Below are 18,610 nucleotides of genomic sequence, written 5' to 3'. Positions count from 1 at the left end.
GTTTTAACTATAATATAACCTAAATTTGTTTCACAAGAGGACAGTTTTATTTTATATAGAAAGGTCTTGAGCAATATATAGATCAGAGGAGATAAATATTCCAAGGCACATTTTAAAAAGTGAGAGGTACTCACTAACTGAAGGATTTCCAAGTCCCCCGAAGGCATTGCCCCCAACTGCTGCTAGGCCTGTGAACGTAGATGGCCTATTAAAAGGCTCTGCAAACAAGATTGGGAAGAAGGAAATGGTCATGGCCTCTGCTGTGAAGAACACAGAGCGCCGGGCTCGGTGGCTCATCCTGTAATCCCGCGCCTTTGGGAGGCTGAGGTGAGTGGATTGCCTGAGCCCGTGGGTTCGAGACCCGCCTGGGCAGCGAGACCTCATCTCTACAATAAATCAAAAAAATCAGCCGGGTGTGGTAGTGCATGCCTGTAATTCCGGCTACTTGGAAGGCTGAGGCGGAAGGATCACCGGAGCCCAGCAGGTCGAGATTGCGGTGGCCGGGGGCGGCCTCTGCACTCCAGTCTGGGCGACAGAGTGAGACTCCAACTCAAAAAAAAAAAAAAAAGAACACAGAGCATCCTGGGAGCAGGGGAGAGCACACAGGATCCTTGCCCTCTCTATACCCAGACCTGGTCTGTCCCACTCCTACTGGACCATGTAAAAGGTTTTCCTTGCACTTGGATTTAGGCGCTGGGTTAGCAAAATATTTATGAGGGCTATTATTCCAGAACTGTGTATTTTTCATCACTCCTTTTTTGCCCAGTGGGGAACACTACTCAAGCCACAATGCTCTAAGTCGCCGTCCTGCCCAGTCTCTCCTCTTCCAGGAATGCACTTTGCAGGTTCTAACAGAACAGAAATGACATGAAATCTTAAAATAAATCTCTCAATGATGAAGTTCTGAAGACACACCTATCATATACCCCGTTGTTGTGCACACCATTGCCTGCATCTGCTTGTACACTTGCAGAAAATATCAAATAAATAAAGGCCACATAAAGCATGCACCTTTACTAGGAAGAGACAAATTAACAAACAGTGAAATGCGAAGTAACAAAAAAAGGGTAATGCCTCTTCACACCCTCATCTTATCTTTCTTTCCACATCCTAGAAGTGACCTTTGCTCTAGGGCAGGAGTGCATCATCTTCTTCCAATGGGCAGGAACAGGCTGTTGTAAAAACTCAGATTCCCCAAGATACCAAGAGACGGTTCTCACCTAACCGCACTATCAGTAACGTCTCACAGAACCACTACTGAGCACAGATACACTACTGAAAGAACATGGGATCAGAGAAGCTGAAATCCTGAAGAAGGACAACATGCGCTGAAATTCCTAAGAGAGTACCTCATCTCCCTAAGTAGTAAGTGAGGCATCTAGGATGACCTCCGGCTTGTCAGCAGGTGCAGCAGGAGTGTGGTAAACAAGAACAGGTTTGTTTGCAATACACATGTCTGTTCCGATCATTATGGGCAACTCACCTAGGTGAGCAGCAGGGTTGAGGAAGTTGCTGTGATGAGGGGGTGGCCCAAAAGGGGTCCCAGTTGGGTGTGCAGCACCTGTAAAGTCAAACATCACAAACCAGATTTTTAAAAAAGCCGACTTATAGAATGTGACTGGCTGCTTAGGGGCCCATGGAAAAAACGTTTACAGGAAGGTCATAGCATAAAGTCCACCCAGGCTCCTGTAGGTAACATACTGGGTAAAAGAAAATGTCTGTGTGAGGAATCAGAAAATAAATCATCCCTTTTCCTCTTTCCCAGCTTGGCTGGCCACCACAGAAAGAAATATTCCTTTTTTTAAGCAGATGACAAACAGTATTACAAACATGGAGATAACTGCCTGGGGCGGAGAAGAAGGGGAGGTTCTATAATCAAGTAAGTTTAGAGAAAAGTTAAGCAAGCTTCTAAAATTTAGTGAAGGACTTCTTAGAGCCATTAATAAATTTAAAGGCTCACTCATTCTCTACGAGGGAACACTTGGTCATGGAATACTTTCTTCACAGACCAACTCTGGGGACACATTTTGCACTTTGAGAAACACTGTTCCCAAAACTCAGCACTTTATCATTCTTGGCTCAGGAGTGAATACACTGAAGCTGTAGACTGGAGCTGCACCCTTGCAAAATCCTTTTTCCTCAAGAATGTGTTAATTCTCACGCACCCACATTGAAGGCTATCATAAGGCCCAATCCTACGAAATTCATTATTGTGAGTTCCTAGGTTACAGGAGATGAACTCTCAATTTTCAGTGCTACAAAAAGCTGGTTTACTCTAATGTTTTTTGGACTAAAATCTTATAACTGATTCTATTAAGTTTTTGCTTTGTCTGCCAGGGAACTCAGTTCTAGTCTGGAGATCTTCTTTCCTTTGGTTTTCCCTTAACCCACATTTTCCCCTGTTCTTTTCTATCTTGTCTAATATGTATTTCTTAAAGCCGCCTCAAATCCTGTTCTTGAAGGAAACTGGAAAAGGAAGGAAAAAGGGAGAGAGAGAAAGAGAGTGTGCATATGTGAACGAGGGTAGGACATTTCTAAAAGCTTAGGACACCAAACTGGTTTGTTAATGTGAGGCTAATAGCTGAGGAGGCAAAAGTTCTCTGGGAGACAGGCCTTGCTCTAGACAAGAGATTTGCGAAGATCATCTGAAGGAAGGCTCTTTAGTTTATTTCAGGCAGTAATACCCAACAGCAAAATGGAAGTGGATGAATTTAATAAACATGTGCAAGTTATGCATACCAGTTAAAAATTTTTACCAAATAATCATTTTGGGCAAAATTCAGCATTGCTTATGATAAAAAAGATTACTTTCCAGAATGAAAGTATAAACAAGTTCTGGATAAATGAATTTACTAGTAACTATTCCATAATCCCTTGCATTTTTTCTAAGTTTCTATAAACAAATATAAATTCCTGCGGGAAAATAGATTAAATGTAGGAGATCGCTCTCTACATTCCATTAACTCAATTTCTATTTTGAATTGCGGTTCCCTGTACTGCAAGGGTGTTGTGGGCCTGAGTTTGCAGAGGAAACCACATAGTACAGAAGGAACACTGTAGTTGTCGTTTCTCAGAATTTGAAGACAGCTGAGGGGTTATCCCGCCCTGGATGGTGGCTTATTCTCCACCTGGGAAGTGTAAAAATGATACCCCATCTCCACCAAGTGAGTATACTCCAAGATATTCATTAGGCATCAGCAGTGTTGCCAGCTAAATAAAATTTTGGCCACATACTGTCTGTGTAGTACAAGCTAATTAATGCTTCAATGAAGACCAGAGCTTCAGTCAGCCCAGGGCCCCAGGGGTGCCTTGCAGTTCCAGAATTATTGAAGCAAAAGAAGCCAATTCATCCACTTGGCTCAAATGGAAGCCAGGGAGAAATCTCTCTATTTCTCTCCAAAAATTGCTCTTAATGTAGCCCTGTCTCAGAGCCTAGGTGCCATGGTAACAGAGCCTTCAAATATGTCCCTAGACAGAACTGACAGAGAAAAACCTGAGAATTTAGCAAATTCCATCTACCCTCCAGGGTGATTCACTTGCTTTGGCAACAAGGCCTATTATAATGATGATTTCTTGCAATGTGGGTGTTTCTCTCTTCCTGAACAGAAAAGCCATAGTTTCACCAAAATGAGTCTTGGATAAAAGCCTAGGAAGGCAGTAGGCAGGAAGGATGTGAACTTTTTCCCTAAGGGTCAGAAATGGCGAGCCTGTTGACTACTTATGTCCAGAAGAATAAATTCTACTTAGAACAGTGGGTATGAAGTTACTACTAGAATGAGCTCAATGTCATTGTTTCCAAGTATTAATTGAGCAGATCTCTGTGCCAGAAACTGTGTGGTGTAGTAAAAAAAGCTTTAGAAAAAACAGGATAAGAAGCCCTTGACACCAAGAGGGCTGTGCTCATCTCCCGAATACTTCTTACAGCCACTGCCTTTTGTTTGCACATATCTGGAGCAGAAACGGACAGTTCTCTGATGTACTGATCCTTACTCTCCACCTCCTTCCATCTTCATAATCAAGAGATATTTGAAAGTACGTGTTCACAGAGGTTAAATGAATTACAGATCTGATGAACAGGGCACTTGGGTGTTTTACACCTGTCCCTGAGATTTCCTCTATTACTATAACCAACCGGGAGATAGTATTATGTTATGAAGCAGAGAAAATCAGCAACCCAGGGGTCTACCCTGCCTATCATAGGCCATGCTACCGGCAACTGCCTTCATGAACTTCTTCATCCTCAGACCCTCAAAACACAGCATGACTGAGCACCATGGTGCAAAATTACAGTGCTCTTGCGGGCACCAATAGTAAGGGCAACCACATCCTTATATAATTCCTGGCATTGTTTCCTTCCGATTTGCCCTTGCAAGTTTTCTGATCTTTTTCCATAGGATTTGATGTGCTTGTGAGTTACCCTGGTTTAATATAGAAGCAACTAATGAGCCAAAGGAATATGAGTCCCTGCAAAGGAAAGAGGATCTCTTTTCCTTCTTTAATAAAAGAGGGCATATCGATGAAAAAGGACTCATCTCCCTAGATGTGCTGTGATGTTGCCTCGCAAGCATAAATTGCATTTTTTTAGGTAGAGTGACTGAGCTGCGGCACAGAACGCAAGTATAATTTATTGAGTTACCTGAGAACCACATTTCTCAGCTCTGCCCTCCCTCTCTGAACTCACCAGCGGCAGAGAACAAAGTTGAAGGCCGTGCCAGGTCATGGGGGTGGTGAATGGCTCCAAAGAGACTGGGGCCTGGAGGGCGGCTCAGGAACTCAGGTTTCAGTCCAAAGTCCAGCTTATGTGGGTCTGACTGCATCTGTTTCTACAGAGCAAGGGGAATAACAAAAGATGAAATCCCAAGATGAACAGCAGGGAATAAAGATATTCATGAAGAGCCAAAGACTGAAAGAATGCGGCAACCCACAAACCATCTAACCCGCAAATGCCGAAAAGCAGGTCAGCCTCTGAGGGCAGCAGTGCCAGTAACTGGGGAGCACCTGTTTCTCACATCCTAAATGCCAAATAGCAAACCCGTGTAACCCGTGTTTGGTCTTTGATGTATGGTTTGAGGAACAAACCATATCTTATTTATCCAAACTGCCACCACTCCTGAGGTACTGCAGTCTTTTGCTGTAAAGGTATATTTTAGCAAGATTTAAAGTAACAGTGTTTAAAAGTTCATTTTATTAGGAATTCTACATGAATAATGTGCTGTATAAATTGATTGTTTAATGATTCTTTGCTATACGCTAAAAGATCACAGTACATTAGTACTTGAAAGTTGTGAAGAAATATTTGCATGCCTATCCGCTAATTTTCAAATGATTGTTGTTACATATCTCTTTAAAAAACCAAACAAAAACAAAATGGGGTAATAATGTAACTAATAGGGGCCTTTTTTCCCCCAACTACTCCCAATTACCCGAGGAAGACACAGTGGTTAGTCCAGACCAGTAAACCATCAAGACCCCCTTCCTGTGTGAAGTCCTTGCCATCCAATGGAATCACGCTATTTCCTCATGTTTATCTACCCCAAGCTAATCTTTCTGCTCCCCTTCCTCTAAGGCTGTACAAATTGGCTCATGATCTTCCTCTTGATCCCATTCCCTAGGCATCATTCTCTAGGATGACAGTCCTCTCAACAGCAGGGTTTCAAATTTGTCCCACCTATTTGATTCCAGGCAGCCTTCTCTGAATTGACTTCACACCTCCCTAAACAAGCACTACTCCTCATGGCCTGGGGTCCTGGATCTGGAGCTCCCAGTTGCCCTTCCCTCCCTATTACCTCTCTCCTCTGGTCTCCTGACACTGACCATGTGTCTTCCTCTGGTCACTGCCCTCAGCCTGCTTCTGACTCTCCCTCTTCAATCTCTCAGACTTATGTGTTCCTTTCAGTCCCTTAGGCCCCATTCTTGCCTCTGCTCAATCTCCCTTATGTTCTCAGGGATCCTTGCCCTGGTGTACGATAGCGAAAGTCAATAAGGGGTTATCTGTATCAACAGAGCATGGTGTGAGGGTCAGAGACAGGGAAGTCTGTCATTCCCTTACTGCTGAAGTTTAAAATCCCATACCTCTGCCGGGCTCGGTGGCTCAGCCTGTAATCCAGCGCCTTTGGGAGGCTGAGGTGAGTGGATTGCCTGAGCCCGCGGGTTCGAGACCCGCCTGGGCAGCAAGACCTCATCTCTACAATAAATCAAAAAATCAGCTGGGTGTGGTAGCGCATGCCTGTAATTCCGGCTACTTGGAAGGCTGAGGCGGAAGGATCGCTGGAGCCCAGCAGGTTGAGGCTGTGGTGGCCGGAAGCGGCCACTGCACTCCAGTCTGGGCGACAGAGTGAGACTCCAAATCAAAAAAAAAAAAAAAAAAAAACCAAAAAAATAAAAAATAAAAAATAAAATCCCATACCTCCACCACCTCCATTTAAAATGAAACCTACCTGTGCACCTCAAGCTGGAAGCAACACCCATTAAGGGAACGCACGCAGCAATTTCATCACTTTTTACACAGACACTGATCCTCACTACAGAACTCTAAGCAACTAGATGACAGGAAGGATGAGTGCTCTCAGTCTGGCACAATAAGGAACCTGCAGGTGGTAAGCTCTCTCAATAAATACTGGGCGGGTGACTAAAAGAATGAGTAAATGAATGTTACAGAGTAACGGAATGATGCAACTTCTGCTCAAAGCGATAGGGAATGTTATCATGAAAGTCCCACTATAAAGTAATAGCCAAGCCTCAAAACCAAGCTTCTACACTTCAATATAAAGCTATAAAAATCTTTTGAGTACCTCCTTTAATTTGGTTGCCAAATTATTTAGTGCTAATATTGCATGGTACATAGCACAGTTCCATTAACCACAACTTAGGTCCATGAAGCAAAATGGAGCTTGGGGATTACAAACAGTTTGCTGAAAAGGGAAGATGAACGGAGTTATCGCGTGTTCAAGAGGTCTTCCTAATTGAATTGGGATAATGAAAGTTTAAGCCACCAGGGACACTTTTATAGAAAAGAAGTTGCTAAAGTGGCACACGCAACATCCTTCATTGCTTTTAACCAAAGAAGTTACAAGGAAGATGTGTTTTATCTACTGTTCTGCTAACCACATCTTCCAGAAAAAAAGCGAATTGAACTAATCATCAAATTCTAGTTTGCTCTTCAAAACACACACATTTTCTAACTAACCTAAACCATAAGGTTTCTAATTAAACTTCAGCTAACAATAAAATAAAAGGGAACAAAATTCACTGATGGGATGGTGTAAGAAAGAGCAGGTATTTGATAACAAAAGCAAAATATCCTAGTGGCATTTTATTGAGGTTTGCTTCTTAAATTTATTATTTACAAATAAATGAATTATTTATTTATTTTTAGAGATGGGGCTCTATGTTGCCCATGCTGGACTTGAACTCTTGGGCTCAAGAGATCCTCCTGCCTCAACCTCTTGATTGACTGGGACTTGGGTTGTTTCATTCTAAAAACATTTCTCTTTGATAACTTGCTCCCAGTCCTGGCTTATTGACCTCTTGTATTACTCTTACGATGACTCCCAAATGCTATTAGGACTAAAAGCTTGTTCATGAAGAAATGGATTAAGTAAAGTTTATTGGAATTGCCTTCCCTTGCACCCCTGGCCCCATTTTTCCAGACACAGTTACATAGACTGTAAATACCTAGGCTGCAAAATATGGAACTTATCAGTTACTTTGTTCCCTAAGGCAAGCACTGATGCTATATCAGGTCACTTGTAGAAGTTCTTGATCTCAGCCGGGCTCGGTGGCTCAGCCTGTAATCCTGCGCCTTTGGGAGGCTGAGGTGAGTGGATTGCCTGAGCCCGCGGGTTTGAGACCCGCCTGGGCAGCGAGACCTCATCTCTACAATAAATCAAAAAATCAGCTGGGCATGGTAGCGCATGCCTATAATTCCGGCTACTGGGTAGGCTGAGGCAGAAGGATCGTTGGAGCCCAGCAGGTTGAGGCTGCGGTGGCCGGGAGCGGCCACTGCACTCCAGTCTGGGCGACAGAGTGAGACTTCAAAAAAAAAGTTCTTGATCTCTTCCGACTGTGTCATAAAAACTCTAATAAAGCATGGAATATATTCATCTGTATGATTAAAAATACAAACAAAAAAGAAAAATCATCTATAGACAGGGAAGATAACCAGCCAGAAAGTGGTTCTGACAAGCATTGGCAGCATTCTATTCCCCCAGCACTGGTCATCAGGATTAATGAAAGTCACTGCAAACCAAATACTACTTCTAGAGGAGTAATTTCTAATAATATGCATTGCTAAAAGAAGTTCAGTAGCATCATCTTCATACAGAACATAAATTACTCCATCATTTTTCCAAAGCTACACAATGAAAAGAATGCACCAATCTTATTAACAAAACAAACAAACAAAATTCATTGCTTTTCCCAGATACAAAGTATTTTGTATATTCTAATTCTTGGTCACTATAACTTTATCTCCAAAACCTTTATTTTTAGCATTTAATCCGTATTCAAGCCCTTTGGATCAGAAAGATATCAAAATCATAAAAAGAGAAAAAAATACCAAGGGTTTTATCAGTTTGCTTTAGTTTCATAATTTTGCTGGTGGTTTCCTTAATTAATAGTAAGATTTCTAAGCTGGGCACTGTGGTTCCTGCCTGTAATCCCAGCTACTTGGGAGGCTTAGGTGGGAGAATCATTTCGGCCCAGGAGTTTGAGGTTGTAGTGAGCTATGATCAGGCCACCGCGCTCCAGCCTGGATGACAGAGCAAGGCCCTGTCTTTTAAATTTTAAAAAAGAAAAAAAAAACACACTAAGATCTCCAGCTTTTCTAAGAGGGACTTGCTCCTTCCAGACTATGGGGCTTTTAGAATCTGTTCTAAATGCCTCTTTTTAGTTCTCCAAAGCAGATCACACACCCACGTGCCCTGCCCTCATCCTTCCCAAACCAGGAAGGTCAGACTGACCTTGACTTTCTGTTGGTGATGGTAAATCTGCCAGGCGATGTGAACATGCATAGCACACCACTTCCCTGGTTTCTGGAACAAGAAAGAGCAACATGGTTAGAAGGAAGACATTTCAGAGAAAACCACCTTCAATTTCCCCAAAGCTTTCAACAGATTTTGGCTGCAGAGGCCTTTTTCATGAAACAAGAGTGCTTTGTACTCTCCAAGTGCCTTCCATCAGCAGCTCTCCAGTGCCCAGTCATAAGGGAATCACAGTCAGTGTTCCCTCTCTTCCCACGTGGGCTTATACTCAGAAAACCACACTTGACAAGGACCTCCCCGGTTACCAAGGACAAGATGGTAAAAGCCTGAATCCCACTTTGTGTTACTTCCCTCTTTCTTTTCTGGTGCCAGCTGGCAGACCTGATAGAGTAGGAAGCCCTACTTAGCAATCGCTGCCATGCTATAATGCAAATCAGCTGTTCAGAAGAGCTAATTTAGTGAATGTCTGTGAATCAAATCAAAACAAGAGAGGATACAGAACCTGTCCTAACCTCCCCCAAGATTGTTGTTATTGTTTTTTTTAACCTGCAAAGTGGTACAAAGAAAATTCACCACATTTTTATTTAAGCCTAGTTACCACAAATGCTTTAAGTGTCAACTATCCATTTATGTTGGTGGGCACTAATCATTTCTAAGATTAAAAAAACAAAACAAAACAAAACAAAAAAAGAAGAAAAGAAAAGAAATAAAGATAAGAACTAATTCCTTTTACTCTCTAGGCCTCTGCAGATACCAAGTCCCCCCTCTACCCTCTCGGAGTATATATCATTCCACATCTCTCAAATTATTTCACGAAAAGGAGTTATAAGGAGTTGAGTAACTGCAAGTGTATTCTCTTCTACCAGCCAGAAGGCAGGGACCACCTCTTCCTATTTCATTCCCACTAAGTAAGCTCAGCGTGTGTGCTCAGAAACTACTGGATGGACGTGAGAAGAAAACAGAGCCCCTTTCTATATCGGTGAAGGACCAGACACTTCTGGTTTCTGCAGCATGGTGTTATTTCTGAAATACATACTTAAATGCAAGCCTGGAGTTAGTTCTCTTCTTTTGTAATAAAATTATGGGTTATTTAATATCCTTCCTCACCTAAGTGATGACACAATCCTTTCTCCCCTTGAAAAAATCAAATTATCTGATTATATGCATCAGAAATGAGTATAGCAGGAAATCCACTGTCTATCCATCTTCCATCCACCTAACTGTCATCCCTGCCTTTCCCTGCCCCCACCAGGTAAGTCAGCATTCTCTATTCAGAGGTCATCTGCTGGCCTCTCTCTAGACCTCTAGAACAATTTGCCTTAAGTACGATGTTAACGAGCCAATGTTTATAGTATCCCTTTCCTGCACCTAGGAAAGAGGTTGAATGGCTATGACAAGGCAACATCACTTAGTGCAGAATGAGGGAGTCACCAGGTAAAATAAATAGATTTAAATATGCATTTTCTAAGTACAAGAGAGACCAATTTCAGCCTATAGTTGAAGTCTTTCCCCTTAAGTTCCAACTAGTCAAACCTTTTACCAGAACTGCTAACAAGAGTATCTGACTTGGCAGAACTTTATCTGTTATACAGACAAAAAAGCAATGGCCTGGTTTCCTCCAACACTCAAAGCAAGACAATTTAGGCCATTTCCAATAACACTACCTAAAAAACCCAATCACATCATTCTGACATTTTACTCCAACATGTCTATGGCTTATTTCCTTGTAATAGACTTGTATTTTTAACCCACAGGGAGTCAAATAGAGGTTGCAAAACAGTTCTAGAAGAAGCTTTCTTACCCTTAACATAGGTCTGAAAGGATCTGTCAACTGTGAAGAGAAAATGACAACTTGGTTACACGCCTGTCACTCAAACAATTGCTCTAATTAACAAATTTGTAGTGCTTCATTAGGAGGGGAAATTAAAATGTTAGAATTTTACTTTTAAATGAAGCCCTTTTAGAGAATAATTAACCCATTTTCACACTATCAAAAGTGCCAAGTGTCCCCTCCCCCATGTCACAAGCCTGGGTACATGTAGGCTGACAAGCCCCTGCACAAGTTTAATCAATAGCAGTGTGCCCTCTGGCAATGTGGTGTGCTCAGATTACACATCAGAGTTTCACTGTCATGAACTGCAAGCCACACACCAGATAGGTCTAAGGGAGAATGGCCACCAGACCATAGGCTTTTAAGGGTGGACACTTAATGGGTATCTGGGGAGAGTTCTTCTTTCCAGGAATACAGTAGAATTAGGCTGTTTTTACCAATATTCTTACTTTGATGACTGTACATTACTTATGGGTATCAGACGATTTCAAGAAGTTCACTGCACATCATAAAATACATAGTTGAGTCATTTTAAACTTCGGCCTAACTCTGGTTATCAATTTCTGACCGCCCTGACCCAGGGAAAAAGACAATATTATAAAAGATAATTATTTTTTCATATTTACTATAAAGATTAATATAAATAATAATCAATGAGACAAGGCTATATCTAAGGTATAACTTCAAATTCTTTTTTTTACAAGCACGTAGTGGTATAAATTATAAGTAAATAACATAACCAATGCATAATGGATATTTTATTTTGCTTTAGAGCATAAAAGGATCACTAGCACATTAAAAATAGAGGCCAGAGAGCTGTGTGGTACAGTAACTTCCTGACCCCAGGCAAGTAGGGGATGTGTAGCCTGACTTCCAGGAAGAAAAGCACTTAGTGCTTTTCCATTCAAAACTTTCTACAGCTATTTCATTTGTGTGAGAAAAATTTAAGGAGATACAGGCAGAGAATGTTGGTCAAGAAAAACTGTACAAGCTAAACAATGTCCAATTTTTGGGCTCAGACCACAAGCCCATTCCTCTTTTTTTCCCATTGGCAAGTCTGTCCTATGTGTCATATACCCACAGCAGAGCAGGAGAGACTGGATTCTAAGAGTAACTGGCACTTTCTTCCACAAACTCGAACAGCCGAAACAGCAGTTCCCTCAAAGGAGCTAATGATGGTGCGAGCACTGGGTTGGCTGTCTGTGCAACACACCCTGGTGTTACCTGAGACCAAGCCTGACTTTGCACGTACCCTCGGGTCCTTTTGGAGTAAAGTGTGTGGGACTGTCCCAGGCCGAGCAGCAACATCAATAGGGTTGGATGTCTACAAATTAATTAGACCACAGCTTAGGAAGCACAAAACATGTGACACAAAAGCAAGATCTTTCCTTCCTTCTAAATTATAGATGTCAAACTTCGTTTCATTCTGAAATACAAGATTCATTTTTCTCGGTGACCATACATGTTCTTTGTGAGGACCTGCTCCCTGTTTTCCCAAGGGAGGGACCCTGACCAGAGCTTGCTCTCTCTAGCAGAACATCTTACTGCAATAAAAAGCACAGGACCAAACAGAGAAGCCACAAATGCCTTGAAATTCCTCTTCTGAATGAACTCGCAGCAGTGACTGTCCTTATCTTTTTGCTTGATCACCAAACATGCCAAGAAATGCTTAAATGAACATTATTATAATTTGCAATATCAGATGCTTCTCATCAGAATAACTAAAAGTATCTTATATAGACATTATGCTAGCTCTACATTTTAACCAGCAGATTACTCATTAGCAGTGGTGAAAATGGGACAAGAGGGCTGAATTGAGGGACCACATAGATCTACTATTAAATGATTTCTAAAGCAATTCTGCTTCATCTTTCCTAGTCCCACCACCATTCTTAAATAGCACTCATAATATTAACCTTATCTGTAGGCTTCTATCCTTCGAATTAACAACAATAAAGAGCCTACATCGGGCAAAGTCACTACTTGCTAGTGAGAAAGGATTCAGAAAACACCACCAGTTATTTTATTTATAACATCACAACTTCTGTGAATCCCCCCACACCAGGAAGTTAACTCGTGTGGAAAAAGAGCTCAAGTTTAGGCACTAATCTTGCCCTCAAGGAGAAGGGGAAAAAAAGAATGGAAGAAAGAAAAGCAATCAGCTGCAGTACAACTAACAATTAAGCTGGAGTTGTTAACAGCCTGATTTGCATACATATGAAGAACTCCACTAATGAACTGCAATCTACATATTCAATCAGTAAGATGGCCTGGAAAGGCCTATTTCAACACCAGGAGAGACACTTTCTTGCCCAGATGTAGTTTTCTGTGTGATTGGATAATTGTGAGTGAGGGAAATAGTCTAATTTATTAAATGACCTACCGGTCTGTTTGGGGAGGCATTAGAGATTTGTTGCAACCTAGAGGGGACAGGCCAGAGTCTGAGGGAGTAGTAAAGAACAGATTGGGGGGATGGAGTTTAAAAATCACCATCATTGTATCTCCACATAGGAGGTGTTTCACATGGCCATCGTAAAAGCCCTGTGTATATGTAACCTTGCATATAAGCTAAAATGCCATGCAGGTAAATATGATTTTGAAGGTGTGGCCATCCCACCCCTAATGCCTTTTAATTTCTTCACGTTTCTAGTTTTCAGGCAACATGCCTTTGTACATATCATATGTGTTCATCTTGAAAGACTCTGGCCCCAAACTGGAGTTTCACCTTAGAAATATGATGGGAAAAGAAAAGAAAACCAAAATCACACATAGCACCATATCTTCCTTTAAAATCTGATAATGGTTACTAACATGAAAGTACATTTTCCCCTTTTTTGTGTAAGAGAGACTGTAGATTTAAAAAATCTGAGAGTTCCTCGTCCACATTGACCTTCAGAAATAACTATAGCCAAAGTTAACAGCATACCACTGACTAGGTAGAACAGAATTCAGTGATTAGAAAGGGTAAAAGGTTAACTTCACACTAGAAGGTCAGTAACTGATGACGAAGTCTTGACCTTGGCCAGTGTGACCGCGACGAAGGGTCGGAAGACTGAGAGGTCAGAGAGGGAGAATAGGCGACCTTTAAAAAGACAGGCGGCTGCCTCCACCTGCAGGCAGACCCTGTCTGCAGACAGACAGGGCTGTGAGGGAAATGAGGGGGCATGAATCGTCCCATGACGCACACAACAGGATGCCATTCTCGTTTCAGAACCTTTATCCCCTATCTACTAAAATCAATACTCAGCTTTAATTTTAGTATTCCTCAAGGACAACTTCGTGCACATATGCCTGACATTTCATAGAATTCCTGACCAGAAGCTCATATCCACAATACTGGTAGTAAAAAAAAAAAAGCATTTATTCTGCATATTTTAAAGAGCAAAGGAAATCTTAGCTTCACTGAGATTACATGGATAGTACAGACTGAAAATTAAATTTTTGCCGAGGGTGAAAACTAGGTGGACTAGAAAAAATGGTTTCACTCTAGCCCCCAAGATGACTTAGCATCTGACAAATCAGTCACTGACCAGCAAGAGGATGGATGCAGAAGCCACCTTCACGTCTAGTGGGGCTCCACTGATATGCATGTCTGTGTGTTCTCACTGTAAGGGTCTTACCTTCGGCTGAAATGCTCCTTGTAGTGAACCAAAAGGGCCAGTGGGTGGAATCATAGGGGGGATGCCCGACACTGCAGGAGGATAGGAATGGAAGAGCTGTGGCCAAAGATGGAGAGGGAAAACAAGGCTTTAGTAGGAGGCAAGTGATATATTCCAATTCCCTTCCCATAGAAAGACATCAACATTAGCAAGCCAAGTAATCTCAGTTTGATGCTATTAGTCAAGAAGCCATGATGAAATGATCACACAGATGTGCCATGAATGTTTAACTTAAAAAGTTAAAAGTAGTTCAGAATCAATCAGCCAACAAATGATGTCCCAGATGAGGGCATCATTAGAAAGAGAGCTTTTCTAATTATTAATTGTTAAATCGGATAGAAGTCCTAAATAGCTGCAGATTTTAATGCATTTCAAAAACAGGAGGGATGCTGAGCTAAATAAGATGCCCAGAAAATTACAAGTTAATTAGGGAAAAAAAACAGAAGAAAAAAAAAAAAAAAAAAGGAAGAAAAAGAAGCGAGTCTTTATGAGTGCCAGGATTTTATACCATTAAAATTCAATTAGTACTTTTAGATTTTTAATAGTTTGAGGCAATGAGAACATATTCACGATCCTTGCTTCATTAGATTGTTCTAGAAGTGGCAGTTCCATAGGATAATTTAATTCTCTCATCTAAAATAATGACAAATATTTGTGGAAGGGTAAAATGACTCAGTGTATACTTTAGATTACAGAGGCATGGAAATAACCCAAGTCTGAGATTATCACTATCTAGATTTAAGTTGCTCTTGCTTTCAGAGTTTCAGGTACTCAAAGTACTTCTGTATTAACACATGAAGCCCAAATTCCTGGGGCCAGTTCTGAATGATGTCCGCTATTTAACGAACAAGTTCACTGAAGACTACGCAAGCCAAGCCCTTGCCATGGGATTCACTAGATGATGGGAGAAGAATTATTCTGAATAAAGAATATGATTTTTCTTGAATCAGAAGCTCATAAAGGACACAACTGAGGAAAGAAATATACAGTAATACTGAAGACAATGCAAATGCAACTTTCTCTAAAAATTTAATCTTTCTGAGATTCTATTGCTCTGTTCCAATGACTTTGACCAGACTACCATATGAATATTTAAGTAATGCCCCACCCTCATGGTTGTGTAATAGGTAAAAAATACAATAATAATTGAAGTTTTTCTTAATAATGCATTTATGTTAGCTATTTTAGTAATGACTGAAATTCACATTTCACAATCCTGTCTGTTTTCAGAACACGTACTTTTTCTGTTGGTCTTTATTTCATTTTGCTCCCTTCAATGATGTAGCAAAGTTTTCCAGACTAATTGATATTGAACTAAATCCACTTAAACAGTGATTGCGAGCCAAGTGCCCTCATTTGAAACTACTTTTAAGTCTAAAATTGTGTTTTAGATACTTGAGTGCATTGCATCTTAATTCCCCTTATAATGTCCTAATCCCCAAAGCAGGGGAGACTAAGTACTTCATATATTATCCACTATAACTAATAATACAAAATAACTCTCCCACAGTACACTGTATAAAGCAGAGTAATTAAATACATGCCACACTAAAACAAACTCAAATTTCTATTACTCTGCCTCCAGGTGGGCATTTTTCCTTTACTGTTTACAATAAAAAATTGGATGTTCTTACCACTTTCTTTTTACTTTTTTCTATTGTTGACTTCTTAGAACACAAAATACAGAGGACTATTCCCCCCTTGACCAAAAACCTGAAGCATCTAATAAAACAAACCTTCCCAAAATTCAGGCCTCTAGGCACATTCTCCATCTTAAACCTAGGACATTCTGTATAATATGCATATAAAAAGGTACTGCGTTTGGTCCTAGGAATTAAATGTGAGCTGCTTGTTGAGCACACTAAACTTTCTATAACAATTCTTGTTAGCTGGTCCTTAATTTAAATGAGCAAAATATGGACTAAGGGCAGAATGGTACCATTCGTGGGACAGAGAAGGCCCATAGGTCTACTCAATTTTGTGTGTCCACTTAAAAAATGTTTTTGTATCACAGTCCTGAGCAGAACAGGGTGATCATGCTGGGTGGGGGGCAGGGTTTGCCACTCAAATACACATTTCTAAATTCTTTTTGAAGAAGACTTTCTCATGTAATTTCTGAATGCCTCTAGAGTAAATAATTCTTAATTGACTTCTAATATCTTCTAGTCTTGACTTCTCATATACACTTGATTAATATAGTGTCTAATTATCTAGTTCAAAGTATGAATGAATTCAGTTTTTGCTGATCTATTAAAGTATCTATTCAAACTATAACACTATCCAAAAATCAAAGTTGAGTATTGTGAATCAACATGGCTACAAGCAATTATTAACCTTCCTTTTATTCTGGCTTAATTAAAAAAAAAAAAAAAAAGAAATAAACCCTTGAGCATAGAAACTTGCAAAATTTCAGATAAAAATGATGCAGTATTCACCCCATAATCAAAATATCATGAATATATGCAAGGTCTTTGTATAAAAAGCTCTTGTCTTACAAGTATCTGAACATATAACCTAGGTTGGTACCAATTTAAGTTCCAGAATGTTCTCTTAAAATTGCACAAAACAAGTATTTTTTAAATAAAGAAGAATGAGTTTAAAGAGAAAAACAGCACTCATTTCAATCTTAAGTTTCTTTTAATGAAACGATATTTTCATTTTCAATTGTAATAAGCTCCAGAGAACAATACCAGCCATGTGGAAGATGGTGCTCTAGTCTAGAGCAAATGCAAAGCTATGTTGTGAAGAGCTAAGAGTCAAAATGATAAAGAACTTTTTATTTAGAGGAAATAATTCAAGGTGAATTCCAGGAATTCATTGCTAATGGTTTTTCAGTTGCGGACTGAAATCCTGTGATTTCAGACTCTCCTGAAACTATGACTCAACTGCAGACACTCCCCTCTGCAGGACAGATGCCCGACTTCCAGGGAAGTTTGACTTTGCTTTAAAGTCTTTGAAGTGCTTATGATCTTTTGATTCAGAAGATGATACTGCATCTTTACCAAAAGCAAAATGCCACAAAAGCAAGCATCCAAAGTGACAAGGAGCAATGGGAACTCTTGCAAGGATGATTAAGGAAGGCTGCTAGTCATTTACTGATCTGTGGCAAGAGCACAAAAATGGAAAAGCAGTTACATTAAATGTGTAGCATGGTAATCAAACTCACACTGTGCCGGTAGAATGGGTCAACTTTTGTAGGGTATTTGTCAAACTGTAAAGGGATCAAAGCAAAAGCTAGTTACTTAATCTGCATTTTTGTTCACTGCTTCAGTGGAGGTAGCTTTACACAAGCTTCTCTATCATTACCCTGTCATGAGATTCAATACTTCACTGTATCTGAAACCATTCGAAACTCTTGAGTCACTCTGACAGGAAACCAACAGAAATGGCTAAACAAAGTGAAAACAGTACATTTGGATCCCGGATGTACTATTATGCCTTTCTTTCTACTCTACATTTACACAAATCAAACATCTAAACTGGAGAAAATAAGCAATTATCCAGATAAATCAGAAAGAAGTGAACATTTTGGTCTGATTTACCCAGTGAATTCTCCCCATTTTCATCTTTACTTTGGAAGAAAATAAAAAAAGTACATTTAGCCAGGCTCGGTGGCTTAGCCTGTTATCCCGCGCCTTTGGGAGGCTGAGGTGAGTGGATTGCCTGAGCCCGCAGGTTCGAGACCCGCCTGGGCAGGCGAGACCTCATCTCTACAATAAATCAAAAAATTAGCCAGGCGTGGTAGCGCGCGCCTGTAATTCTGGCTACTCGGAAGGCTGAGGCGGAAGGATCGCCAGAGCCCAGCAGGCGAGGCTGCGGTGGCCGGGAGCGGCCACTGCACTCCAGTCTGGGCGACCGAGTGAGACTCCAACTCAAAAAAAAAAGTACATTCGGCTGTCTTCTGAAATGTATTACACGCAAATACCAAGCAATCTGGATTAGGCCTTAAAGCCCCCCACCCCCTTTTTTTTTGAGATGGGGTCTCATTCTGTTGCCCAGGCTGTGGAGTGCAGGGGCACAATTACTGCTCACCACAGCCTTGATCTCCTGGGCACAAGCGATCCTTCCACCTCAGCTTTCTGAGTAGCTGGGACTACAGGTGTGTACCACCAGCCTGGCTAATTGTTTTTGATTTTTTG

The 18,610-nt window shown here is 40.8% G+C and overlaps 1 protein-coding gene across 2 annotated transcripts in view; it reads right to left on the bottom strand.

The window, feature by feature from the left end:
• The window catches only part of AUTS2 (AUTS2, activator of transcription and developmental regulator), a 1,208,871-nt gene that overhangs the window by 6,723 nt on the left and 1,183,538 nt on the right, over window positions 1-18,610 (bottom strand). Inside the window, exons 10-17 of one of the 2 annotated variants that reach the window (XM_008062193.2) lie at window positions 17,638-17,682; window positions 14,433-14,528; window positions 12,065-12,136; window positions 10,783-10,812; window positions 8,961-9,032; window positions 4,682-4,823; window positions 1,484-1,561; window positions 135-218 (exon numbers count right to left, since the gene is read on the bottom strand). In XM_008062193.2, the coding sequence (XP_008060384.1) occupies window positions 135-218; window positions 1,484-1,561; window positions 4,682-4,823; window positions 8,961-9,032; window positions 10,783-10,812; window positions 12,065-12,136; window positions 14,433-14,528; window positions 17,638-17,682 (619 nt within the window). The remainder of the gene's footprint in view (window positions 1-134; window positions 219-1,483; window positions 1,562-4,681; window positions 4,824-8,960; window positions 9,033-10,782; window positions 10,813-12,064; window positions 12,137-14,432; window positions 14,529-17,637; window positions 17,683-18,610) is intronic. The other variant, XM_021714538.1, reaches the window with a different exon arrangement.

Source organism: Carlito syrichta, unplaced genomic scaffold, assembly GCF_000164805.1.
Source record: "Carlito syrichta isolate Samal-C Ts95f unplaced genomic scaffold, Tarsius_syrichta-2.0.1 Scaffold305661, whole genome shotgun sequence".
NCBI classification, from domain to species: Eukaryota; Metazoa; Chordata; class Mammalia; order Primates; family Tarsiidae; genus Carlito; species Carlito syrichta.
This window is presented reverse-complemented; position numbering and strand designations above follow the sequence as displayed.